The 18,686-nt window shown below is 39.9% G+C and overlaps 1 protein-coding gene across 1 annotated transcript; it reads left to right on the forward strand.

Moving 5' to 3' along the window:
• The first annotated feature begins 2,213 nt into the window (after positions 1 to 2,213).
• On the forward strand, positions 2,214 to 16,930 carry si:dkey-234i14.6 (uncharacterized). Its single transcript, XM_053505313.1, has 5 exons — positions 2,214 to 2,917; positions 8,877 to 9,053; positions 10,551 to 10,769; positions 13,337 to 13,550; positions 16,083 to 16,930. Exons 1-5 carry the CDS (start codon positions 2,438 to 2,440, stop codon positions 16,259 to 16,261), a joined length of 1,269 nt encoding a protein of 422 aa, XP_053361288.1. The 5' UTR covers positions 2,214 to 2,437; the 3' UTR covers positions 16,262 to 16,930.
• The last annotated feature ends 1,756 nt before the right edge of the window (positions 16,931 to 18,686 follow it).

Here is an 18,686-nt window from a genome sequence, read left to right on the forward strand (position 1 = left end):
GTTTTAACTTTTAGCTTTTACCATTCTGTATTAGCATAATGATTTGTTTTCCAGGTAGACATTTATGAAATGCTCCTCTGTGTTTCTGTAAATCTTTGTAAATGTGCTTCTAAAAGGCAATGCAAATGTTATTTTCTGGACCAATTTTATAGCTTCCCCACTGTGCAGCTGAGAGCTGTGAGCTGAGAGCTGAATGCATCAACCTACCAATTTCTTTATTCACAGCAATTTCTTTTTTTTTTTTGTGACCTTTTCTGTCACTGCTGCTGCAAAGCATTCCAACTGCAATCAGCCTGAAGGCAAAGAGTGAGCCCATGGCAACTGTAGCTAAGAGGAAATCCTAAGATGGACAGAAATATCAAAATCAAACGAAGACAGCAGAGCTAGGTTATTCAAAATCACATTAGTTTGTGTAGACAGAAAGGCTAGTGGTACTGCAGGTTAATGGACCAATTAGGCGAATAGTTTAGGAGCATAAATGAAGACAGATGCACACAGAAAAGCCAACTAGGGTTTTTATTTATTTATTTTACACATTACATTTCATTGTCTGTTCCAAACATCCTGGTAACATAGTGCTGTTTAAATCAACAACCTGATTCAGCAGATTGTGCTGAATGTTTTTTTTAAACAGCAGCAGCTCAAACAATGGTGCCAGATGTTATTCAGGTCACAGGTTTATGTTAATGCACTTGTTTAAATATGCTATCGTTTCTGTAGTAACAACTCATTTGCAGTGCCGTGTATGACAGATACTTCTTATAAAATAACCCTAGGAATGAACAAATCTAAAAAATATTTAATAAAGACATTTAAACAGTGGCAGAGATGGCATGTTTTCTCTTTCTTTTGTAGGACATGTTTTGTAGGATGATTAATGTGCCCATAATACACTATGATTGGTTGTATGATTGGGTGTGTGTCTTGGCACCCCATCCAGGGTGCCTTGTGCTCTGGGTTAGATCCTTGGGGTAGGTAGACAGAACAAGGGGTATGGAAATTGAATGAATATATGAATGAATGTGGTAATGTTTCTTTATATATATATATATATATATATATATATATATATATATATATAGAATGAGTCTCCAGTAAGTTGAAACAGTCAGTATTTTTTTGTCAGGGGGGAACCTTCAGGACAGAGGACTTTGTACTTTCCAGATTCTCAGTAAGATGACTGTGCATTGTTGTCTTTGTTAAAAAAAAGTGAGACGGGTAAAATTTATAGCTGTTATAAAGTAGATGATACCTGTAACCACTGTTACAAACATTAATTTGTAACTATAAACAGCTAAAGCACGCTGTGACAATCTTCAATCATTAAATGTAATATTTGCTGAATTGCTGTGACATACGACCAATAAATATGAGTTCTTAAAGGGCTCAGTCAATGTTTAAGGATTGAACCTAGCTTCATTTAGGGCTTCTACCTGAAATCCTCTTGTTGTATAGTTATACACAGGGCATGTAGGAGGTTTGCCAAAGGAACATGAAAAATAAGGTTCTACATGTACTGTAACATCTTTTCTAAGATTCGAAACAAAAACTCCTTTAACTCTACTCCTGTGCACTGTCATGAAATAAAGCTTCAGTTATCTACAAAAGTGCTCTCCTTTACTGACTGCTCTTGTTTTAGCTCCCTTGATCAATAAAACCTAAAAAGAACCTGTCAGTTCATGTTGCAGCATCTGGTGCAGCCCGAGCAGCATTTGTCTTTGTGCTGAATAATGCTGAGCGCGCAACTCGAGAGAAAGAGCTGATTTAATCTGGGTTTCATACCAGTCAGAACTCGGAGCAAATAAATCTACAGCCTGAGACTTGCAGCATTTCTCATAAGTGAGTCTCACTCCGTCAGATCCATAGATTTCAGTCTTTCTGGACTGACTGCAGGATAACAAAATACGCACCAATCATAACTATTTGTGGAAATCGCCATTGCACACCCAGTTTACCAGCTGAAATTACTGCATCTGTAGAAAGCAATCACATCAAGACTATCTTATCTATAAGTGCTTTATAAGGTGGTGATCTGGAATTATTTTGATCCGGAAGCCCTGTGTCTCGTTGGGATGCAGCGCAGTAAGTTTGGACGAGGTCCCGTTTCGAAAGGTTCTCAAAAGAGGCGTGTCTAGACAGAGTGCACGCACACACCCAGTCGGACACTCACTGATTTTCTCTCTCTCTCTCTCTCTCGCTCTCAAACACACACATATACGCGCGCACAGTCAATTCCACAGCGCTGCGTCTCGCTCCTCGGCTCATTCACAGACTTTACGCGCCGGATGCACGCAGTTAAAGTTGCGTGAAGGGGTTTGTGGAGAATGTAATCAGAGCCGGGGCACCTTGACTAGTTTTGCCCGACTGCTTTCTGTGGAATGGGATAAGCTACGCGAGGCTCGGTGTCGGCTCGCGGTACCGCCTGAGCGCACGCGCTATGAACGGGGTGCAGGCGGAAGACGCGGACGGCGGCGGCGGCGGCGCGCAGGAGCGCTACGGCAGCGTGGCGTACGAGACGGCACTCAGCACGCTGCTGGCCGTGGCCGTGTACGTGGTGGTGAAGGGAAGCGTGGACGGGCTGCGGCAGTGGCGCGCGCGCATCTCGCTGCTGGTGGTGGGCTCCGGGCCGGTGGGACTGACGGCGGCGCTGGTCGCTGTCCGCAGCGGGAAGGTCCTGAAGCTCACCGTGCTGGACGAGCGCACACGCAGCGCGCTGCTCTGCCGGCCGCAGCAGATTGCGCTGGACCCCCGCAGTGTGCGCTTTCTGCTCAGCCTTGGCGTGGACTTCGACAACATGGAGGGATGCTGGCACAACGAGCACTTCTTTACGCGGATCGGCGTGTTTCAGGAGTACCTACTGAGCGTGCTGGAGCAAAAGAAACACAAAGTCGACGTGAGAGTCCACTTGGGCACTAAGGTCAGTGAGGCCGTGCACTCAAAACAGATTATTCTATATCACGCGTATAGGCGGCATGGCCAGAGAGCAGGTGTGCTGTAAAAAGAGACACACCAGGGGCCAGGAGATAAGAGGCCCAAGAGACCCCCTGGGAAATTTTTGGTTATCACACACACAATGCTCCAGGGTCCCCAGAGGAGGTAAAGATTTGTAAATTCTTGTATTTTTTTATTCATGCCTTCATTCATTTATTCATTTACTCATCTTCAGTCTCTGCTTCATCTTGGTAAGGGTCAAGGTGGATCCACCCACTCGGAGCAAATAAATCTACAGCCTGAGATTTAGAGCCTTTCTCATACTCAATCTCACTCCGTCTGACTCACAGATCTCCACATATCTGCATGTTGTTTAACACTGGAAGCAAACAAGAGAACCTAAAGAAAACCCACACAAACACTATGAGATTTGCCACACATAGAGTGTAGACAAGAATATGCAATGTTTGTAATATTAGCATGATAATATAACCCTTGAAACTACTTTTATGACCCCAAAACACCCCTAAAAGTTTTTCTCACCCCTAACCGTAATACATACAGATACTGTATTTATAATCATATCTAACCAATGCTGATCTGAATAGTTGTAGCACTGCGAGTTATTTTAAGCCCTAGCCTGCATATTAGGAACTATGAAGCTGATACTAACGCAACATTATTTTTTCGCTTTGCAGTTGTCATTTATCCATCTGTCACCACCACTTCCTACTGGCTTGCTTCCTTTTCTCTTGTTTTTACTTCGCCTTTTACTTTTTACTTCCTTATAGGAACATTTCCTTCCTTTTGACAGGACCGTGTACATTTAATATGTGCACTTGTTATACACAGATTCACTAGGCAACGTGCGAATGAGCTAGGCTTCTTTTTTAGTTTTACTTTTTGTCTTTATATATAATATATTAAGAAGTTTTTAGGGAATGTCCAATATTTGGACATTTGTTACTTTTTAGACCAATCCTTGGTGTCCCCATTAGTGTTCTGGACCCCTTGCAAGTCTTACCTGTCCTGTAGATACTTGTCTCTAGAGTGAAATCTTGGCTTTTTTACAGCTAGGCTCTTTACCTTTTAATGTCATGCTGGAAAGAAAACTGTGGTGAAAAGTGCAATCAACTTTGTTTTTACAAAACAGTGAGCTGAATTAGCATGTGTGCAGGACTCTGGTGCAGCATACAAGATCACTGTACAAAACATACAACAAAAAAAATAAAATAAGAAGCAAGAGTCAAAAGGGTATTGAGAGTGGCAAATTGAATAAAGGCCAGGGGTGAAGGCCACTCCTTTATGTAAACAATGAGCAAAGATGTCAGTAGGCATTACTCTATCGTCAGAGCCAGACTAGATTTTACATTCCTAGCTCAAGACAAAGATTTAACAATGTCCTTGTCAAAAGTCCTTGAATTTTGAAATTTATGTTTGTTCAAGCTTGGTCTTTGGCATGAAGTCATACTGCTTCTCTACTGAAAGCAATCATACATCATACATACGGCCAGGGGTAGCTCAGTGGTTAAGGCATTGGCCTACGGTTCGAAAGATCCCAGGTTCAAACCCCACAACCACCAAGTTGCCACTGTTGGGCCCTTGAGCAAGGCCCTTAACCCTCAACTGCTCAGATGTGTAATGAGATAAAAATGTAAGTCGCTCTGGATAAGAGCGTCTGCCAAATGCCTAAATGTAAATGTAAATACATACAGTACTATGAACTGAGCCACCCCTCATTTCTTCCTATTTTGCTTCCAAAGAGACAGACTTTCTTGTGTTCTTTTACACTAGTCTGAAGGAATATTTTTCCAGGCTTCTTAAAGGATGCATTTTGCCTTTTATTTTGGCAAGTTTTTGGCTCTTATTTTCAGTCCAGTCCCAGAAAATGTTTTGTTTGTTTGTTTAGCCACACATTAATTATTTCAGCATAAAAACATCTAACTAAGGCATAAATCAATGAGAAACAGGTGCTGATGATGAAAGACGATCAGGCTAGTGATTAGAATTCTGGTTAGGCTGAATGCTGAGATGTTGGAACAGACGAGAGGGGAAATGAGGTTGCTGCTGAGGTTGTTAGATAACCAATCAAATTTTAAATAGCATATTTTTTTATTTAAGCTACATAATTTAATAAAATTTAATATGAAGAAATGAGGGTTGGCTCAATGACTCCATTAGATTAGCGATTGGCAGCCTCAGTAAAAAATAAAATAATAATTTGTTCAAGCGTGGTTAATTTCCTCATGCTCCCAGAACCACCTTTTCTTTTGAATCCTGGAATATGCCTGAGCCTTTAGGGAAGAAAAAATCTAATCTGGTCATTCAGTATATTCAGGTCATCAGCTGACTTGACCAGCTGAAGCAACTCAAGATTGCCTCCAGAGGTGTGTACAGTGGCCACTATGATTGATGGGTGCTTTAATATCTGAACTAATCAGACCACATGACCTTTTTTCATTGCGTCAAAGTCCAATCTTTATGCTCCCTATCAAATTCACAAAATCACAGTCAGTCATGTTTTTTTTCTTTTCTGGCCACATTTCTTTGCTGATGTTGATGTTCCAGCACTAACCTCCCAGGTTTTAATAGTACATTGAACAGTTCTTAACCCAAATCCATTTCTTTGTTGATGCACCACAATAATTTGACAATAAAAAAAAAAAGCATTTTTAACCAGTATAGGTTTAGTTTAGTCTACACTTTATGGATTAGAATTAAACTAACTCTTCAGTGACATTTATTTTGTAATATTGCCAACATTTATAATAATCACTATACTGTATGCTGCCGTATTATTTAAGTTATCTCCTAAAACACCATGTCACTAATTAATTCTTGAACTGCAGACTGTGAATATATACTTACATATACTTACATATACTTCTCTTTGGATCTCTTGTGATGTTTTGGAGAAATTGAGAGTAATCAATAGAGACAGTGTTTCCCCAGAACAAGATTGCACACAATCAATGATAAGCACTAAGCACTACTTGTCTGGCATGCAGAGAAATAACATGCTTTAAGAGAAAATTTGCAGATATAGGACACATAAGGAGTGAGTGATTTTACAGTGAGCTCCGGAAATTGCTTCTTGCTCTCTTTTTTTCATAAAGAACACCTGGCGATAGAAGGCCAGGTGCATTACCTTTTTTCATGTGTAATGTTATATGGAGATTTTTTTTTCGTGATTTTATTTATTTTGAAACACAGAAGTTAATCATGACTGTAGAGTTTCATAACAGCAAACCAAGCAACAGCTAACATGGAGCTGGTGGGGATGGACATTATGTACAGGTGATTGTGTTTAGTAAAGCCTGGGTAATAGCACTGACGCAGGAGCAAGGAAAGCAAGAGCAATAAAGCCTTTTAATAGATTCACTGTTCCCCTCTGGTCTTTCTACTAGCTTCTCTCTCTCTCTCTCTCTCTCTTTCTCTCTCTCTCTTTCTCTCTCTCTCTCTGTTATTGTGTTGGTTTCAGATCAGAGCTCTGATTCAGACTTGACCTGCTGCTTTCCCCTCTTTTCCATCTTGTTCTTTTGTAAGGGCTAGTTGCTTTCACCGCCTGTGCTAGGAGTGCTTCTTTCTGTCTGGAAATGAAATAGCTTTTATTTTTAGTCGTCACAGACTTTGTTTGGGTTTCCTTGGCCTTCTTATCTCTACCTCACGCTGCTGGATTACTGAACTAACTGAACTAAAGCCTGTGGGGAAAAAAAGAAACCTAAAGACAGTTATCCTTGAAAAGGTTTAATTCCTTTCACATGCATCTCCTAATTCCAAGGTCACAGTTCATTAAATATAAAGCAGCTGGTTTATTGATAAGCAGCTGAAGTGTTTGCATTTGGTCTGTCTGCTTTGTATTTTTATCCTTCTTATCTTTTTTTTTCTTTTTTCGTCTCCACTGATGTGCTGAGAATTTCACATCCAATAAAACAAACTCGAATTGAGTCTGATTTAATTTAATGACATTTGGAAGAGATTTTTTTTTCGTGATTTTATTTATTTTGAAACACAGAAGTTAATCATGACTGTAGAGTTTCATAACAGCAAACCAAGCAACAGCTAACATGGAGCTGGTGGGGATGGACATTATGTACAGGTGATTGTGTTTAGTAAAGCCTGGGTAATAGCACTGACGCAGGAGCAAGGAAAGCAAGAGCAATAAAGCCTTTTAATAGATTCACTGTTCCCCTCTGGTCTTTCTACTAGCTTCTCTCTCTCTCTCTCTCTCTCTTTCTCTCTCTCTCTTTCTCTCTCTCTCTCTGTTATTGTGTTGGTTTCAGATCAGAGCTCTGATTCAGACTTGACCTGCTGCTTTCCCCTCTTTTCCATCTTGTTCTTTTGTAAGGGCTAGTTGCTTTCACCGCCTGTGCTAGGAGTGCTTCTTTCTGTCTGGAAATGAAATAGCTTTTATTTTTAGTCGTCACAGACTTTGTTTGGGTTTCCTTGGCCTTCTTATCTCTACCTCACGCTGCTGGATTACTGAACTAACTGAACTAAAGCCTGTGGGGAAAAAAAGAAACCTAAAGACAGTTATCCTTGAAAAGGTTTAATTCCTTTCACATGCATCTCCTAATTCCAAGGTCACAGTTCATTAAATATAAAGCAGCTGGTTTATTGATAAGCAGCTGAAGTGTTTGCATTTGGTCTGTCTGCTTTGTATTTTTATCCTTCTTATCTTTTTTTTTCTTTTTTCGTCTCCACTGATGTGCTGAGAATTTCACATCCAATAAAACAAACTCGAATTGAGTCTGATTTAATTTAATGACATTTGGAAGAACAGGATGTCAGTCTGCTCCAATGAGTGTACGGAGGAAATCATCGTACTCAATTAACAGTGCTTTACAAAACCCATAATTAATGGTTCAAAGAAAAACAATTGTAGTCAAGCATTTAAAGTAAATTCAAAATGGGTATTTATACACATGGGTATGAATTTGTAATCATATTTTAATTTATTATAGTTTAGAACATAGTTCTAATGAAAAAAAGAAAAAGAAAAACTTGCTTGATTTTTAAGATTTATAGTGGGAACCTTGAATGCATTAATAAATGTCTCAGTGGTAGGTTTCTTGCCTGCCATGTAGAATACCCAAGTCAAATACCTTAAACAACATACACTTTCTATCCCCGTATATAATTGTTTTGGGCCAGGGGTAGCTTGGTTGGTTAGGATGCCTGTTTACTGATCAAAACGTCGGTGAAACCCAAAGCTCCGGCTTCATCAGGCCGCCATTGTGGGCTCTTAAACAAAGCCCTTAATCCCGTCTGCACCAGGGGCGCTGTATCATGGCTGACGATTTGCTCTGACCCCTGACCCCAAGCTGGAATATGCAAAGAAAAAATTTCGTTGTGCACTACTATATTATATATGATAAAACATATAACTTATTACTGTACTTATTTGTGGTGGCCAGTTCATGTGTAAAAATGATTCCTCATGCTTCCAGAACCACTCTTTCACAATCTGAGTCCTGAAAAATGTGTCGTTAAAAAAAAAATGCATTGCGGGGATAACCTGGTTATGAAGTGCATTCAGGTCATCAGCTGACTTAGTTTTATTGTCTTATAAGATTCTGACTTTAGACCTGACCAATTAAAGCAACTCCAGGTCATAAGATCATAAGGGCACAATGCATGATGTACTGTATAGGCTCTTATTCAGCAGAATGTACATGTGTTGCGCAAAAAAACGTAACATATTCTACTTATGATGTTATTTACTTTGCTTATTTAATTCAATTAAAAAAAAAAAAATTATTGTTGATATGATGGGAGAAGGAGCTCAGCCATAAAACCCTTTTTAAAATTATACTGGATTGGAAATGCTTATAAAGCACTTAACAATGGCTTTTTATAAAGCAGCTTGAGCATACTAAAGGATACTTAACCTCTCTCTCTCTCTCTATCTCTATCTCTCTTTCTCTCCTTTATTCTCTCTCTAGTTCACAGATGAGTATCTAAGGAGGATCCCAAATGGCGAATGGCCCCGGGTTATTGTAGTGGCTGACGGCTCTTGTGGTGACTCCTGCTCTGTATTGGGAATCAGTTCAGAGTACATTGTAGAGCCCTGCCATGCCTACGGAGCTAATGCCACGATAGAGAGACTGGACCAAAGACAGGTCTGTCTTAAAGATGTTTCACTCTTTAGTGGTAGTGGATGCAGGGAAAGGAAACACTGATACAGGAAGTATAAATGTGACCTATAGAGGCTGGCTTTTCAACAGAGCCTTTTTTTTTAATGAAATATTTATAGAAAAATAAGAAAAGAAAGTTTACAAACAATTTTAATAACAAGAACAAAGCCATTTTACATTTAATATTTTTATGCAGTGTATATATAATAATAATAACTGATTAATTATTTGTTTTAACCTTCTTAATATTTTTGCATAAAGGTCCACCTGCCTCTTACATCACTCTAACACTAGTGTATTATTATTATTGGTTTGGCTTTGCAGCTGTTGTCTGACCCTGCTGGTTCATTTATTTAAATATGAATTCTGAATCAAATTTTCATTTCAAAGCTTTGGCAGAGATCTCATACATGATGAAAACAAATTCCCAGCATAAGGAACAATCTCATATGATGTGAACAACCATAAAATATATTGTAGATGACATTTCCTGTAGTTTGTTTATTAATTCCTGAAATCGTAGTGATCTTTTTGCGTTCCCAGCAAAGTCACGGAGACAAAACACCAGCAGCTCAATTTGAGATTGTGCTATTTATATCATCGAACCAGTCATTACTGGTAGCACTGGGTCTTCGGGTCTTTGAATATTAGATGCCTAAAAGCTTTCAGACACGAAAAACAGCACGCTCGCAAGCTGCTGCAAGTGAACCAGAACTGACTGAGATATAAATACGAGTTGATTAATTGTCACTGGGTGGTGTACAGTGACAAATAGGAAGAAGACAAGGTCATCCAAAGGTCTGCACTGGCCCTCAAGTACAAACACTCCCACACAACTATACACACTAAATCCCTGGGAGTTGGCTGGAGATTGGTTTGTGCATCTATCCACATGAATGGAGATCAGTGTTATCTGAGACGTGAGATTCATAAAGGTTCATTTCCGTCTAGCTGAAATCAAGATAATTTTCTTACGTGTCCTCGCTGGGTCATACTGTGCTGTGATCCCGCGAATTATTAATTGCTCGTCAAGTGGAATCTGCCATACTGTACATAGTAATCCAGCAATTGAATTTCCAAGCCTAGTTACGTCAACGTAAACCAAGATCAATTAAGTTAGGAAAGAGCAATGGCCTCTTGTTTAGACTAACTATATCCTCCGCCATAAATAGAAGAGATAAAACCTGACCTTTCATTCTTAATAACAAAACATTCTGTACCATTTTCTTTTCCAGTACAATGAATGCTGGTGAATAAATGTATTAACCCAGTTGTAATTTGATTTGAACTGGTATACTGATATAAAATGTCCGGAGAACAAAACACAATGAAAGATAACTGACAGTTTTTTTTTTTTTTCGTTTTCTATTTAAGGGACAGGACATGTTGTTGTATTTCTGCTGGTGGGCAAGTTTCACATTTTTATGTGCTGTTTTTTTGGCAATCAGAAATAGTACTGAATATTTTCCTTCCTCTTTATAGGTCCCTACACCGGAGATCAGAGCTCACAGGCTGTATTTTGACCTTTCCGCATACGGCATTGACGCTGTCAAAGAACCTCGCAGCTCCTCTCAAACCTCCTTCAAGCCTGGATTTCACTTGAAGATTTACGGAACATTTCGACACCGATACATGGCCCTGGCCTGCACATCTGTGGATTCGAAAATGCTGCGTTTCCTGCGTCACACGGCCAACTCCTCAGTAATAAGCCTATGAATAACACCATGCATCAGTTTAACAAGCTTTTAAAGCATCATTTGCACACCACAGGGATTCAGTTCAGTTTTTCCACTGGTTCATTATCATGATAACAAAATCACATCTTCAGCTTCCAAACCGACACCGTCTCCTGTGACCTGGTGGGGTTTTAGGGGAAAATCCATACTGAAAATAACTAGCACTATATCAGTTATTTTAGACAGTGAGATCAGTTACACAGCAATATTATAATCACAGATTGTCTATATTTAGTTATATGTGGATGGTATTAGTGTTGCACGGGAATTCAATCTGCATGCATCCAGGGTAAATACTTCTGACAGCTCTAAATGGATGGCATTGGAAGAATGCTGATGTTTATATCAGTTCGCCTCCATACAGTCCATCTAGGAAAAAAAAGAAAAAATTGAAAGTCAATACAAATAAATAGTATAATGTTGCAGTTTCCATTAGTAATTACAAGTCAATTTATATGGTTTTATTTTATATTATGATATGCAGTAGTTTGGTGTTAATAAATTCTCGCTCTAATACTGTAAACACACAGTCCAGCCTCTATAAAAAATACTCACACACTCTCGTATTTTGTGGGATAATTTTTTGCTTTAGTTTTTTTGTTTAGTTTAGATAGGCTTATGCAATGTCACAACATTTATTCCCGTCTAGTGTCGCATTGATTTCTCTTCAAGATCTTGTAATGATTGTGTGACCACAGCATATAGTCTTCTCCAGCACATCACAAAGATCCCAATGGACCCAATCCATGTGTAAAACTGTCTCATAGTCCCTGAATCACGTTTTCACAATCTGAGACTGAATCCTGACATCATCATGCTGGAATATGATCAGGAAAGAAAAAGTCTTTAATGCGAAAACCTAATCATTCTGTATATACAGGTAGTCAGCTGACCTTATTTTTTGGGCACATAACTTTGCTGAACATAGTCCTGACCAATAGAAGCAACCCCAGAGGATAATACTGCCCCCACAGGCTTGCATGGTAGGCATTGTATTGTATTGGTGTATTATTATCTGTAAGGTATACTACTAACATTTAGATATACAACTGTATGTCAGATATACTATTGGTAGATATGAGCCAGACAGCACGGTGGTGTAGTGGTTAGCACGGTCGCCTTGCACCTCCAGGGGCTGGGTTCGATTCCTGTGCTTTGTGGATTTCCTCTGGGTTCTCCGGTTTACTCCCACAAGCCAAAGACATTTAAGTTAGGCTGATTGGCGTTCCCAAATTGCCCGTAGTGTATGTGTGTGCGCCCAGTACCCTGCCTTGTGCCCTAAGCCTCCTGGGATAGGAACCCTGACTACAAGATAAAGCGGTATAGACGATGATGATAAAAGCTATATTGTCAAATGCCAGGCAGTCAGCAATCAGTGTGAACTGGGCAAAGCAGGACCCGGAACAACAGGGACAGAGCTAAAGCTGTGATATTGATCTGAACAACAGTGCCTGATAATGACTTGAGAAACAGACACAGAGTGTGAACTTTGCATTATGAAGGTGGTACCAAATGTCCTCGGACACTGTGAGTGTGTGTGTCATTTGCACAAAAGTTAGTATTTCTGCAAATACTGTAAAATATATAAAATAGAGTACCGTGCAAAAGTCTTGAGCCACCCCTTGTTTCTTCATATTTTGCTTTTTAAGGAATATCTCTCTAAGCCTCTTGAAGGAAATTTTTTGGCTCTCATTTTCACTCCAATCCCTGTGCCTGAGCAGTTTTAGAGCAACGTATTTTTGTTTGTTATGCCACACAGTGACCTATAAAACCTATAATGACCATTCAGGCATTAAAAAACATTTAACTTAAGGCATAAACAACTAAAAAACAGGTACGATCCAGTGATTAGTGTACTGGTGATGCTGAATGCTGAGTGGTCGGAACAGACGAGAGGGGAAATGAGGTTGCTGCTGAAGTGGTTATACTGTTTTAAAATGGTATTTTTAGGAACTTTGAAAAAAAAAATCTTTAATTTAATCCACATCATTTGATTTAATTGAATGTAAAGAAATGAGGCATGGAGAAGGGAAGGAGTCCCAAAGAAGGCGAGGTCAGGGCTTTTTCACTCTAAAGGACTTTATGGGAAAATTGTAAAAAAAAAAAAAAAAAAAAGATGTTTAGCCTAAGGTTGAACAGTAAGAGTTAGACAGTGTAAAGAGGTTTATTAAGACAGTGGTTTCACAGTGCACAGCCGATGGAGCACGTCATTCACAGAAACACATGCTGTTACCTGGTTACAGCAAGAAAGAATCAGTGTGTTGTGAGAGAGAGAGAAGAGAGAGAGGTGGGTGCTGAGGATAGGGGAGACGTTACCAAGACACCACAGGAGGATGACGGGGCGATGATGTGAGGCAGTGCCATTAACTCACTTATGTTGCCTTGTGTGATTCCAATTTCTATTTTTAAGGCTTTATATATATTTCAATAAACACGATTCAAGTTTGTTTTTTTCTCCATGTCCGTATTTTACAGATACAGTCATTCACACACCTGTTTAAAGTTTTTTTTCTCTCCAACCTTTTATTTCAGATAATGAAGAACATCTTTCACCAATCCTTTAATGCTTATAAGACAGACATTGAACCCCGTGTGAGCGAGCTGACTTTGCACAGCATGCAGTGCAGCCGCAGGCTTTTCGAGATCATGCTGTCCCACCGACGCATCAGTGCAGCCTACATCGAGGGCGACAATGTGGCTGTCACTGTGGAAGGAGAGGCAGCACGAATGCTAAACTTTGATACCGGTAAGTTTGTTTTCATTTGTCCCCTCATTGAGAAAAACTTCTAACTCCAGATATAGTACAACTGTCGTAAATAATGCATGCACACTGCCTGGCCAAAATAGGAGTTGACAATTCAGAGGGTTCAAATTCTGAATTGCTGCATCAAGCAAACAAGACAACTAAGGAGATTTTGAATTACTGAACCTAGGTTAAGAACCCTTCAACACATAATTAAAACCTGGGAGGAAAGTGCTGAATGGTGATCACCTGAGTTCAATTCAATTCAATTTTATTTGTATAGCGCTTTTAACGATTGTCATTATCGCAAAGCAGCTTTACACAATCAAAATAATTATTTAAGTCTGTATGGAATGTAAGTGTGCATGAATCAAGATGAGCAGATAGTCCCTGGTGAGCAAGCCGCCAGCGACAGTGGCAAGGAAAAACTCCCTGAGATGGTAAAAGGAAGAAACCTTGAGAGGAACTAGACTCAACAGAGAACCCATCCTCATCTGGGTGAAACAGAAACCAGGAATTGATCTGCATTTATAATGTGTGTTAGGTGGCAGGCAGTTCAGCTTTAACAGTTGATGTTAGTTGATGTTAATTGATGTAAATATGGGGTCCAGGTATTTATTGGAGACAATTGCAGTCTTTAACTATCAAGCAACTGCAGCCAAGTCAAGTCCTCAGAGAAACAGCTGTCAACACCAGTCGAGGCCAGAACCGTCTTTATGGTAAAGTGAAACCATCCCCTGACACCAGACGCATCCCAAAGAGACACACTTATCTCCAACCAGAAGCGGGGCACCAGGATGGGTCAGACAGGTCCGGAGGGCAGAGGGGGTCTAGATTACTGGCAGCTCAGGAATGATATGTGTAGCTCGACAGAGAGAGAGAAGAGAGAGAGGGGGAGAGCAGAAGAGGAGAGATAACAGTTAGGTATGGTCGCAGTCACGTAATGTATAATGTGAATGTATATTTAGTGTAGAGTGCAAGCAGAGACTCCGGCAGGACTAACTATAACAGCATAACTAAAAGGGGAGAGCCAGTAGGAAACACAAACTTGAGGGCTTCCTGACATGTAAAGCAAACAATCACCTCACCGTCAGCAAACCTGAGTGATCAATGAGAGTGAGGAAGACAGCATCCAAACATACCAGTTCACCATAATACTCTACGTCCATGAGTCCCCCAGATCTGCTCCTTTACCTATGGCAAATCTATTTATAAAAATGCTTGGCTAAATAAATAGGTTTTTAGCCTGGACTTAAACACTGAGACTGTGTCTAAGTCCCAAACACTATTTGGAAGACTATTCCATAATTTTGGGGCTTTGTATGAAAAAGCTCTGCCCCAAGCTGTATTTTTCATAATACGCGGTACTGATAAGCAGCCTGCATCCTTTGATCTAAGTAGGCGTAGCGGATCGTAAGACACTAGCAGTTCGCTCAGGTACTGCAGCGCGAGACCTTTTAATGCTTTATATCTCAAGAGTAGTATTTTAAAATCAATGCGAAATTTCACGGGGAGCCAATGAAGTGAAGATAAGGTAGATGTGATGTGCTCTTACCTTCTGGTTCTAGTGAGGACTCTCGCTGCTGCATTCTGGACTAGCTGAAGCTTGTTTATACATCTAGTTGAACAACCAGACAGTAAGGCATTACAATAGTCCAACCTAGAGGTGATAAGAGCATGAACATGAGTTCAGATTGGCATCAGGGTAAGAAGGGAAGGGAAGCTCATAAAGCAGCACACATCATGCATAGCAATGTACAAGCATCTGGAGGCAGTCTTATGATCTGGGGGTTGCTTTAGTTGGTCAGGTCTAGACCATACTAGACAGAATAATTATGTAGCAATAACATGAACTCAGCTGATTACTTGAATTTACTGAATGACCAGGGTATCACATCAAAGGAGGCATAGGCATATTCCAGGACTCAAATTGTGAAAGAATGGTGCTGGAAGCGTGAGGACTCTGTAAATGAATTTTATTTGGCCAAGCAGTGTATTACTAGCTGTAAGATATACTGCTAACATTTAGATGTACTACTGTATGTCAGATATACTATTGGTAGATATGAGCCATGCACCACGCGGCATGGTGGTGTAGTGGTTAGCACGGTCGCCTTGCACCTCCAGGGTCTGGGTTTGATTCCCGGTCAGGCTCGATTCATGTCTCTGTGTGCATGAAGTTTGCATCTTCTCCTGCTTGGTGGGTTTCCTCTGAGTACTCCGGTTTCCTCCTACAGTCCAAAGATACACAGGTTAGGCTAATGGCGTTCACAAATTGCCTGTAGTATGTAAGTGTGTATACAGTATATATGCGTGTGTGTGCCCTGCGATGGATTGGCACCCTTTTCAGGGTGTACCCTGCCTCGTGCCCTGAGGCTCCAGGTCCCTGCGACCCTGAATACTCCTGTGAGAGCGGTATAGAAGATGAGTGAGTGAGATATGAGCCATTTGACAGAAGTTGGAGCTTTACTCATTTTGTCAAATTATTATTTTGTATTATGTAAGGACAATAACTGTTTTTTTTTCCCCTTTAAGGTTGCGGTGTAAACCTCGGCATGAGGGGCTTGGAGTCTTTGGGATTGTTTATCTACAAAACAGCTACTGCTCAGGATCAAAACGATGTGTTTGAAGCCCTTTCGGCTAAAATCCAGCACTCCAGACAGGTCGCTGAGACTTTCAGACAAACCGGACTGGCTGCATCTATGTTTGAATGAACGGATGTGTGAGAGCTAGACGCAATTGAAACAGTGGTGTCTCTAAAGGCTTATAAATGTCATGCTTAAAGTTAAATGTATTGTCATGCTTTCAGTGTAATAAGAATGTTGCGACTTGATGTAAAGCTTAAAGGAACGAACGTTTGTGCACAAGCTTTAGCTCTGTGATGAGTGAAATGAAAGTTACTTGCAGTCAATGATAAGTGTGTTTTATGGATTAAAAAGAATACAAATTAAAAAAATCTAATGAGAGTATTACAGTGGAGCATAATGTGATCTAAAACGATCTAATTACGTTCACACACAGTGATTGGCTGTACTTAGTATTTACACTAAATAGCCCTTTTCCCCCAACTTTTTAATTTTTTTTAATCACGATGTTCTTGATTGCACTGGTGCTTGTTATGGCTAGCAGTTGTGGCTAGCAGGATGTTTTCAGATCAACAACCTACACCATTTCAGCACTGCTTTCTGCTTTCTGACCACATGACCACTCAGGCAAAAAAAAAAGAAAAAATCAGTAGTAACTGATATTTTTGGGCCTGATACTGCACAGTGCCTGGCAGATAGTCAAGAAATCACAAATGCATACTTTACCATTGCTTGGGATATTTTGTATGTCGGAATTCGACTGTTTTATGGTTTGTAATGTTTGTTAATAAAAATGAAACGTGAATCTTTTTCCTGCGTGCTGTGTTTTTGGTTGGACATGAAAAAAATGTAATTGAAAATATGTTGGTAGTATGCATTACTACACTGTGGTGACAGATTCATGTGTGGAAATGATCCTTCATGCTCCCAGAACCACTCTTTTACAATCCGAGTCCAGGAATACGGCTGTGCCAACAGTGAAGAAAAACTCCACAGATGTGATAACCTGGTCATTCAGTACATTCAGGTCGTCAGCTGACTTCATGTTATTTGCCACATAATGTTGCTGAGCATAGACCTAAGCAACTAAAGCAACCCCAGATTATACCACTGCCATCAGAAGCTTGTACAGTGGCCACTATGCATGATGGGTGCATCGGTCCATGCGCTTCCCTTCTCACCCTGACGCACTCATCGCACTGGAATAGACTAAATTCAGACTCATCAGACCTCATAACCCTTTTTCATTAGAGAATTGTATGCATATATGCTCTGTTGTGGCAGACTCTCCAATGGTGTCCCACAAGACTTAGCACACAGTCCTTTTCTGTTCTCAGTCTATACCTGATCTCTAGGTGATGTCATATTCTCACAAGGCTTTCCATACCATTGTTATGCAGATGACACTCAACTCATTCTTTGCTCCCTCAGACATTTGTTTTCCACTCGGATCTGGCAAACATCTCAGCTTGGATGACAGCTCATCAATAAAACTTAATCTCAGCAAAACTGACTTGTTCATTTCAGGTGACTCATTACCCTGTCAGGAATTTATGATCTTCCTGGAGAACACTTAGATCATACCTTCAGTCATTGCCCGCAACCTTGTGGTTGTCTGTAACCCTGGATAATCAACAGTTCTTTTCGCCTCACATTGCTCATCTTACTCACTCGTCAATTTTTTCTTTATGACAGAAGAATTTCTATTTTTCTCTACACAGGCTACTCAGGTGCTTGTTCAGTTCTGTTATTACAAGACGTGTGAGTGTGTATGTAACTGCAACTCATACACTCAACTGAAGACATTGTTTTCTGTTTCTGCACATAGGTGGTGGAACAAACTACCTTTCGATGTCCGTACAGCTGAGTCAAAGGCAAACTTCAATCTACAACTAAAGGATATAGGTTTCTTAAGTATTAAAAAATAAATCAATAAAAATCCTTCCTAACAGTGCATGACTGATGGTACTTCTACAGTAGTTGGTAACCTAGTGAACAAGTGTAATGGTATATATTTTTTGATGGAAAGTTGAAAGTACTCATGTATGTTTCTCTGGGTAAAGGCATCCGCCAAATGCTGTAAAAGTCCCAGTCTTGTGAGCTTTCATCACATTGTGCGCAAATGAAAATGCTTTGGTTTTTACTGTTTTTAATTTTACCAATTGATCTCCATCCATGATTATTTTCCCGACCACATTTTTTCTACAAAGCTGACGAGTCAGCACTACACTTTTAAGGTTTTGATAATGGAGACTTGTGATTATTGATTACCTTAATGTTTTTTAATTATCATTCAGTTAGGTTAACAGCAAAGCCTTTGGCTACACTGCCACCTAGGGAGTAGTACTTTTAAACACATTGCAAGGATTTAGTAAAATGTACCCCTAGCAGTTTATGTCCCTGGCAAACTGGTTCTTCAAGCTTTAACTTTCATCTTATAATTTCCTGACTATGTAGAGCACTTTATTTACAATACTTCACACATCAGGTTTCTTTACATAAAGCCAACTAATAATTCTAAATAGCTATGCAACCAACAAGCCAGGTAGGTCCC

The sequence above is a fragment of the Clarias gariepinus genome, chromosome 10 (assembly GCF_024256425.1).
Source record: "Clarias gariepinus isolate MV-2021 ecotype Netherlands chromosome 10, CGAR_prim_01v2, whole genome shotgun sequence".
Taxonomy (NCBI): Eukaryota; Metazoa; Chordata; class Actinopteri; order Siluriformes; family Clariidae; genus Clarias; species Clarias gariepinus.

Bases quoted from the DNA above. Each gene is read 5' to 3' on its own strand.
- si:dkey-234i14.6 (XM_053505313.1), top strand. From the start codon at position 2,438: ATGAACGGGGTGCAGGCGGAAGACGCGGACGGCGGCGGCGGCGGCGCG. The intron at 9,054-10,550 runs GTCTGTCTTAAA...TCCTCTTTATAG, and splicing joins AGAGACTGGACCAAAGACAG to GTCCCTACACCGGAGATCAG. The intron at 13,551-16,082 runs GTAAGTTTGTTT...TTCCCCTTTAAG, and splicing joins AATGCTAAACTTTGATACCG to GTTGCGGTGTAAACCTCGGC.